Raw genomic sequence first — 9,712 nt, forward strand, 5'->3', positions numbered from 1 at the left:
ATAAAAAATGGTGTCACCGAACTTGTTTTCTTGCAGTTTCTACAAGTAAAAATAAGAAAAATCGCTATTAGTCCAGTGTAAATTTTGTACTTAAAGAGTTATCTCCCCTTAAAATATTTGTTTCACCCTCAGCTTCCACTATATGTAATCCTAAAATTGAAAGAAAAAAAAATGTTTTCGGTTTGTCGCCAAAAAAATAGATTGTTCTTTGCCGAAGGCGAAAAAAAAGTTTGTACAGACCCCCCAATCCCCCCCCCCTCCCCCGAAAATAAAAAATGGTTGCTGCCTAATATGCCAACTGCAACTATTCGACTTTATCTGTCACTACAGAGAGGAGAATCGACAGCCTGGGCATGCTAGGTACCATGGGCTCTCGAGAATTATATAAAACAAATTGATATGATGTGTCGGGTTGATACAGGTGCAATAGTGAAAGGCCATTATAATATTCTATATTATTCTTTAATTCGGGTTGTAATGTAGAATGTAGTTTTTCCATGGTCAGTATATAAATCGAGCAACAACACGTTATACAGTGGTGCACCTTTACAGGTGGGACAATTGGAAAACGAACTCCCGCCTTCAAAGATAGTCTGGGAAAAATTGCGCACTCTTTCGACACGAGATCTAGAAGAGAACGGTTGAAATGGCTCTCCAGAATCACAGGTAAAATCTAAAATTACGGTTTGTCTGAGTTTTATTAATTTGTCTCTTTTGGTAAGTATCTGAACACAACACGAATTGCCAACAAACTGAATGGAATTTCTTTTAATTGGTGCAATATGAGGTACAAATCAAAAGCTAATATAAATTTTATGCATTCCATTCGTTTTCATCATATAAAGTTCATGTCACAATGCCAGGTTAATTCCATCTACATATACATGTACATCGGAATTATACTTTTGAAAAAGGTGGTCCACTACATTTTTCAGTTTTTAAACGAATTGAATTGGGGGGGGGGGGTCAAATTTTAACACAAATCCAATACCATTGATCTTTTAACCATTTGCAGATGGGGGTCCGGGGCCCACTTGATCCTCCTCTGGTTAACCAGGTTTTGGTTCTCTAAAAAGACATTTGTATGCATTTTCCATAGGGTCCTATGTTAAACTTAGTCACCGGCTGGCAGCCATCTTGTATAACGGATCGGCTACAAAGTAACAACACATGGTCCGCATCTCATAAGGAACCTTCATGCAATTTTGGATTTAATTTCATTCAGAGGTTCTCTAAAATACGTATGTATGTCCCATAGGGTCCTATGTTTAACGAAGTCCCCCACTGGCGGCCATCTTGGATGATTGATCCGCATCGGCTACTTGGTAACAACACTTGGTAAACACCCCATAAGAAGCATTCATGATATGTTTGGTTTCATTCCATTCAGTGGTTCTCTTAAAGAAGACATGTGTATGTATTTCCCATATTAACGGTCCTGTGATCAATTAAGTCCGATGATGGCCATGTTGGATAATGGAACGGCTACAAAGTAACAACAGTTGGTCAGCACCTCATAAGGAACATTTATGCCATATTTGGTTTCATTCCATTCAGTGGTTCTCCAGAAGAAGTTCAAAATGTAAAAAGTTGACGACGACAACGGACGCCAAGTGATGAGAATAAAGAGGATGTATAATAGACCACATAATGCCACAACTCTCCTCAAGAGAACAAATGACACAGAAATTAGCATCTATAGGTCACCGTACGAACGCCCTCAATAATGAGCAAATACCATACCGCATAGTCAGATAGCCAAGAAAATAAGTTCAAAGTCATAAAAGCTAAACAAGAAATACATGTTTACCTTGCAATCATTGAATACACTAAATGTAGTTGACTTATTGCTTACAGTTTTAAGAAACAGACCGAACCAAGAAAACTAAACATTGACCAATGAACGATGAAAAAAAGTTCAAGATCAGATGATGCCAGGCAGACATGTACAGCTTACAATTCCTCCCTACAAAAATTATATAGTTGACCTATTGCTTAAAGTTTAAGAAAAGCAGACCAAGGTAAACAAACTAAACACTGAGCAATGAACTGTGAAAATGAGGTCAAGTTCAAATAAAACCTGCGAGACTAACATGCACATCATAAAATATCTCTATACAACAAATATAGCTTGAACCATTGCATATGGTGTAAGACAAAAACATAAATCTTAAAAACTTAACTTTAACTACTGAACCATGAAAATAAGGTCAAGTTCAGATGACACCTGTCCGCTAGTCGTGTACACCTTACAATCATTTCATACACCACGTATAGAAGACCTATTACCTTCAGTAAAAGACAAACGAACAACACAAACTCTAAACCATGGAAATGAGGTCAAGGTCAGATGGCAACTGCCAGTTGGACATGCACACCTTACAATCATTCCATACACTGAATATACAAGACCCTTTGCTTATAGCATCTGAGATATGTACTTGACCACCAGAACTTACCCTTGTTCATTGATCCATAAAATGAGGGCTGGGTCTAGTGAAAACTATGAGAGGCACGAATACCTAACAATTTACGCACATACCAAATATAGATATCATATTACTCATCTTAAAAGAGATATAGCATTACAATTTTTTTTTAAACTTTTTCTTTTAAGTAGACAAAGTCACTGAACCATGAAAATAAGGTCAAGAACAATGAACATGAGACAGACGGAAACTTCGTAACATAAGGCATCTATATACAAAGTATGAAGCATCTGAGTCTTCAACCTTCTAAAATATTAAGCTTTTAAAGAAATTAGCTAACGCCGCCGCCGGATCACTATCCATATGTAGAGCTTTCTGCGACAAAAGTCGCAAGTTCAACAGAAATGAATCTTCGTTAAGTAATGCCCGCTATAAATGCACACAGTGCCAAATTTGTCGTTTCAGTTATCTACATTTACTTTGCCTTAACTAAATGTTATTAAATTACTACACAATGTTCATTACTACAAAACTCCAATTAGTTTTGAAATTTGGTTAAATTCGTTGTACCGTTTTTGAGTTATGTCCCTTTAAAAACAATTAAACAACACAAGATTCCTTAAGTGTGTAATCCCTTTTGCTAATTTGGCAAATGCAATTCATAAGACAGAAATGGATGTGGCAAATATAAAAAAAAGATGTGGTATAGTTGCCAATGAGACAACTCTCTATAAGAGACTAAATGACACAGACATTAACAAATATCGATCACCGTACAGCCTTCAACAATTAACAAAGCCGATATCGCATAGTCAGCTATAAAAGTACCAGTAATGACAAGTGTAAAACAATTCAAATGATAAAACTAACGGGCTCAAAGAGGGACAGAGATACCAAAGGGACAGTCAAAGTCATAAATCGAAAATAAACTGACAACGCCATGGCTAAAAACGAAAAAGACAAACAGACAAACAATAGTACACATGACACAACATAGAAAACTAAAGAATAAACAACACGAACTCACCAAAAACTAGGGATGATATCAGGTGCTCTAATTGATCCCTGAAGGAGCTTTTGCTTTTTAAGTAAATTTTTCACCATTTTTCATAATTTTTTGTGATCTTTTACAAAAAAAACTTCTCCCCGTACATGTATATACTTGGCCTAATTGAATTAAACTGGGCCACATTGATTATTGGAGTATTTTGATTGATAAATATATCCGATGACCCTGTCATGCAACCAACATGCCCGCCATGGCTTACAATAGAACAGGGGTTACTAAAGTCTATGGGAAAGTACGGGGTCTTCTGTATCTATTGTAACAATGAAGGGTTAAAAAGATACCAAAAAGGAAATTGTTCAGTTTACGCCTTCACAACTTGCCACTAACCGTTAAACAGTCTTCCATCCCTGAAACATAACCTATGATTTTTTTGTCTTATAGTTTCAAAGTACCACTACCTGTTAAGAAAAGACCAATTATATCGCTTGGGACAGAATCTTTGGAAGACATAGGTTTACCTTCATTCAGTAAAAAGGACTTTTCCGATATAACCATTATTGGAAGAGGTTCTTATGGAAAAGTGTACAAAGCCATAAAAAAGAAGAAAGAATTTGTTATCAAAGAGTTGTCAGTAGCTGAAAATTTTCCTTTATTTATAAAAGAAGCAAAGATGATGAAAACTGTACAAGGACACGAGAGTGTGCTACAAATTCATGGTTTTCTTACAAAGACAAAGCCATTCTTCTGGATTATATTTCCTTTAGTTTTGAGAAGATAGAAATAGACCAAGACACTGTGTTCAATTTAAAAGAATATTTAGTTACTTGCGACGAAATCGCAGGTTTTGCTGGTTTTGAACATACCCCACAACACCTGGCTAAAGATATACTATCAGGGTTGAACTATCTTCATGGTAAAGGAGTTGCACATAGAGACTTAAAACCAGAAAATGTACTAGTAACAAATAATCACGTAGCCACCTCTGATGCTAAATATTGGTGGTCGGAAAGACCAATTGTAGCCATATTAAGTGATTTTGGTGAGGCAAGGTCATCGATCATCCAAACAAAGATCCTAGCAGAGACTAGTACACAAAATTTGTTTCGCGGCTCGCCTGCATACATGGCACCAGAAGCCCTTCTTGGGGATTCTTCTTCAGGCACCATTGAAGATCTTTTAAAAATGGATATTTGGTCTTTTGGAATGGTGTTGTTTCATCTAATCTATCCAGACACTGCCAATCCATATGCAGAAGAAATAAAAGAGAATACAACAGTCAGACCGATCGAGGCTTTAAAAAAGCTCGTATCAAAGAAAGCACTTCCAAGGCCATCGGAAAAGTACAGTTTTTTACAAAATAAACAGTTGAAAAGTATTTTCTATAAATGCGCAAAGTTTGACGCATCTTGTAGACCTACTGCTGAAATCTTGAAAAACTGTTTTGATATACCTTCAGTAGAACTTCCGCCTCACGTTGGACCCAATACTGCCATAGCTAAGGCATCAATTGACGAATTAGGCAGTGAAAATATTGAGGAAAGTTTTCTAAAAAAATCAACGACAAAATTTAGAGGTAAGTTTCATGCGTCATTGAAAGTATGATATGCAGCAGCTTGAGTATTATATAACCTACTTAAAGTAAACGTATTGTTTATTTTTGGACCCTCTGTTGTTTGCTATGTAGTGTCGGCTTTTACTTCAGGTTGAATAAAGTCAACGACATTTGTTCTGTACCGTAGTAATGCCTCCATGATAATCATGACACATCTTATTTATGTAAATTTTAGTTATTAAAAAGGTGTTTACATTTTGACGTATTCGACCTTTTTCAATCATACAGATTTAATAAGGAAAAGAATGTCCAATATAGTTATTTTTTTTATTTACGTTTTTATACATTTACCTCTGTATCAATCATTCACAGAAAAAAGATAGCGCGATTATTTTTCTTTTCATTGTTGTGAAATTCGATAGATACATTTAAATCAGATTTAATCCAACTTAGTTTGAATTGTTTTACACTTGTGATTTCGGGGCTTTTTAAAGCTGACTAAGCAGTATTTGCTTTGCTTATTGTTGAAGGCCATAATGTGACCTATAGCTGTTGATGTCTGTGTCATTTGGTCTTTTGTGAAGAGTTGTCTCATTGGCAATCATACCACGTCTTCTTTTTTGTATTTGAACTGAATAGTAATTATTAGTTGTTTTCATAAGCGATATTTTATGTATTGTGAAGAAATGTCAAAGTATTCAAAGGACAAATTTATAACTAACATTTTAAGCACAATGAGACCAAAGAAATAGAGAAAACGAAAGTGTTTAGGGTTCCTTGACTTGTCTGTAATCATTTTAATACCTGTCTTATAAAGAAACATTCTCAACACATATTTCTCTTATGGTTGTTGCCTGGTATCTAAGTCTTGCATGAATATATATTTATCGTATCACACTTCACAATCCGCGTTGATTTCATTGGTTTATCAAGTATCAGAAGACGATATTAATACATTTCAAGTGGTTATTTGTTCAGAAAATGCTGATATGAAAAAATTATCATAATTATGCATCCGAATTTCTGTAACATTATAACACGGCATTCCGATTTTATTCGGCAAATTCCGGTAAATATGGGCGCAGGACATTTGAGCGTTGAGTAAACAAATTAAAACTACTAGAGGACATTTGAGCACCTGTATTTTTGATAGCCCATTTTATCGAATATTTACCTGGTTGATTATGCTCCTTACTATGTATACCATGAACAGTAACTTATATTGTTAAAACGTTTAAGTTGTTTATATTTTATCATGGAAATACAAGTTGTTGAAACGAACGAAGGAAAAAAAGGTTTAATTTGTAAAAGAAATAGCATGGAGATGTTCGGTAACTCAAAGCGAACAAATAATGGTCCAGAGTCGTTCCATCCCCATTATAATGATAAATTTTATAGGTGTAACCCAGCAATATATGTTTTCCTCGATACTATTAAATCAAAGTACTGAAGTACTGAACATCGGATGACCGCAGGTTCTTGTGGATGGTAAAAAGCGCATGTCACAGAAACAGATCACATCTCTATACCTGAAACTTGGGTTAATTTACAATTTTCTACATTTGAAAATGCCTGTACCAAGTCAGGAATATGACAGTTCTTGTCCATTCGTTTTTGATGCGTTTTGTTTTTTGATTTTGCCATGTGATTATGGACTTTCCAAATTGATTTTCCTCTGAGTTCAGTATTTTTGTGATTTTACTTTTTACAGAGATATTTTTTTCTGATAGAAGTTTGTGCTTGGATGATGAATAAATGACAGAAAATTCAACCTCACCGTAATAACTATTATATTGTAGTGCAAGAAATCAGTATACCTTGGACTATTATACTTATATAATAATAGTCGTAGAGAATACACTGGTTTGTTGTTATATATATTATTAATATAACGATTGCATGTTTATATAATTTTCTTTTTTGTTTTTGTTTAACAAGCATCAATTATATTTTCATCTATTTGTATATGATAATTCTATTCTACTATTATTATAGTGCAGTGCAAGTGCATGGTGGACACTCTTCTGTAAAAAAATCAAAGCCTTAAAGGCTGTAAAAGCAATTGCTGCCATGTTAAGGTTTTGGTGACTTTTATTTTTCATCTACATATATAAGAATTAAACCTGACAGGTCGGACATGGTTGTCTAGTGAAAAGCAAGAAGGTTTTGACTTTATATCAATAAAAGACTTAAGCAGGAAATCATTTTTAATATGTTTTATATTTCACATGGAGACAACAAGTTTACCAGGCTAAAGTTGGGGGTAATTATGGATTATCCCCTGGTAGTGTTTGCAACTGGGCAATAATTACTTTTATTTATTTAATTTTAACAATTTTCATAATTAATTTAAATTAACCATTCAGTTAAAACATTTCACCTTTCGAGACGCTAATGTTGAAAAATGGGACAGAAATAAAATAACTTACAAGACATAAACATGTAAAAAATAAATATATATTTCAGCTTACTAAAAATATTTTCATAGTGTTACTTTGACATCATTTCTTAAAACTAAGTCCCACACATAATTGTTCATTTGATATGTGTCATCCTCATGCGATACGAGAAGTTTTCATGTCGCTAAATAGTCTACTTGTCGCTTAATTTATTCTTCTTGTCCGTTCTTGACGCTTCTTGTCGCTAAAATTCTTCTTGTCGTTATTAGTGAGACCGCTATTTTTAGATTACAGGTGGTCATTTACACTACACGTATAACCTGTGTAGTGATTTTTATTTTACGATAAATTTATGAATGAACGATAATTTTATGAATGAACAAGAGCACCTGACCTCTTTCTGAAACACCAATTAAACATATAAAATCGTATTTATTAAGATATAATTAAGTCAAATTTTCACCACTAAATCAACAACTGAAATGATTCCATATTTTGTTGAAACATCGTACAACCGGAGAACAGAAATCGCAGGTATGAAAATGCACTTTTTTCACTGGTGTTGAAAACCCAAAACTAATTTGACTATAATTTATGAATGACGGAAATTTAAGCGATAACAATACATCGGAGTGACCTCAAGGTCATCCTCTGTAAAAATTACAAATCACAACATATAAAGATACGAAGTATAGAGGAATGTGCACCACAATCGAGACAAGCAGTTCCTAATGCATTTCTCTAAACAGTATTGTACAGGGGGTATATCTAAAGCCCACTTCGTACGCTAGGTTATAAAATCCAAGCTAGAAGTTGACAAGACTTTTATTAACATTTGATTTAACCTTTTAGACTTTGAAAGTTTTATATTGTCTTATGTTGTGCTGTCTTTGAGTCTATTAGTGCTGTATTTTAATTTACATGTTTTATTTTGTTTTATATTGAGTTGTCATGATTCTATTAAACATTATTTTTTTTTAATTTATTATATATTATTTATTTACTATTTCATGGTAACAAATATTTCGCTAAAATGGTTTAACATTCTGGCGCTCAAATGGGTTCTACTTTGTCGCTCAAACGTCCTATTGTTTTCGCTGAAATGTCCTATCAATACGCTCAAACGTCCTCCCGCGCGTAAATATACCTTAAGAGTTCGTTTTCTATGAAAAACATTACAAAAGTAGGGTACAAAACAATTTTTAGCAAACAGAAAAATATATTTGGTAAAATGCATCAACAACAAAAACAACAAATGATGTTATAGTTTGGAGGTTACCTGTATTGGACCCTAGACTCGAAAAGTCGTGGTCCAATACAGCTGAACGAGAATCTATAACAGGGCCAATACAGAGACAGCCAGTTCATTACACTTTTATTAAATGAGTATAAGAAAATTAAAAAACGGAAGTGTACGTGCCAAACGCCTTTTTTTCCATATTGGCCCTGTTTTTACCATTGCAAGACCTTAAGACGTTAAAAACATTGCACATCATTTAACCTTATTTTTTATGATTTAATTCAAAAAAATATTTTTATATATATTTTATATCAGATACATTTGGAGTCTGACGTCTGTAAACTGTTCACTTTTTTAACTGAGAACAATTTAAAAGAATCAACACATTACACTGTTAGTATTCTCCTTTGTTGAAGCATTTGATAAGAAGATCATAACATGGATTTTTTTCATATCAGATGTATTATTATCACTCGGTCAATATCAGCCCTCGAGCCTTCTGCCCTTGGACTGCATAATATTGAACATTGGGATGATAATACATCTAATATAAATAAATGTCATGTAATAATTTGATAATATTCAATATTATGAAACAAATAACGAATCAGTTGGTGCAATTTGCTTTAATTAAACCTCTTCAGACATGAGCAATGACCAAAAACGTGACAAACAGCGTAACTTCATCTGCTTATTTATATGACTATATTCCAGAATGCATGCACTGCAAGTTAAGACTAACTCATATTCAATCTCTGTTTCGATAGGTCATTCGTCATTGTCTCGTGAATTTAACTAATAATGTGCATAAATATTTTAGATTTTGTGAACATTGTTGAGGAAGATGATGATTTGAATCTTGCATCGGAAAGAATAAAGGATGATTTGAATCTTGCATCGGAAAGTATAGAGGATGATTTGAATCTTGAATCGGAAAGTATAGAGGATGATTTGAATCTTGAATCGGAAAGTATAGAGGATGATTTGAATCTTGCATCGGAAAGAATAAAGGATGATTTGAATCTTGAATCGGAAAGTATAGAGGATGATTTGAATCTTGAATCGGAAAGTATAGAGGATTAG

The 9,712-nt window shown here is 33.9% G+C and overlaps 1 protein-coding gene across 1 annotated transcript; it reads left to right on the forward strand.

Annotated features, from left to right (window-relative positions):
• Positions 1–646: 646 nt before the first annotated feature.
• Positions 647–9,712, forward strand: LOC134727527 (probable serine/threonine-protein kinase DDB_G0284251). Its single transcript, XM_063591908.1, has 4 exons — positions 647–666; positions 3,880–4,065; positions 4,203–5,011; positions 9,450–9,712. Exons 1-4 carry the CDS (start codon positions 647–649, stop codon positions 9,710–9,712), a joined length of 1,278 nt encoding a protein of 425 aa, XP_063447978.1.

The sequence above is a fragment of the Mytilus trossulus genome, chromosome 8 (assembly GCF_036588685.1).
Source record: "Mytilus trossulus isolate FHL-02 chromosome 8, PNRI_Mtr1.1.1.hap1, whole genome shotgun sequence".
NCBI classification, from domain to species: Eukaryota; Metazoa; Mollusca; class Bivalvia; order Mytilida; family Mytilidae; genus Mytilus; species Mytilus trossulus.

What these genes read in the sequence shown, in the direction of transcription:
- LOC134727527 (XM_063591908.1), top strand. Translation starts at nt 647, where the DNA reads ATGGCTCTCCAGAATCACAG. An exon ending in ATGGCTCTCCAGAATCACAG is followed by an intron (nt 667 to 3,879) that starts GTAAAATCTAAA and finishes TTTGTCTTATAG; the next exon opens with TTTCAAAGTACCACTACCTG. An exon ending in GAATTTGTTATCAAAGAGTT is followed by an intron (nt 4,066 to 4,202) that starts GTCAGTAGCTGA and finishes TATTTCCTTTAG; the next exon opens with TTTTGAGAAGATAGAAATAG.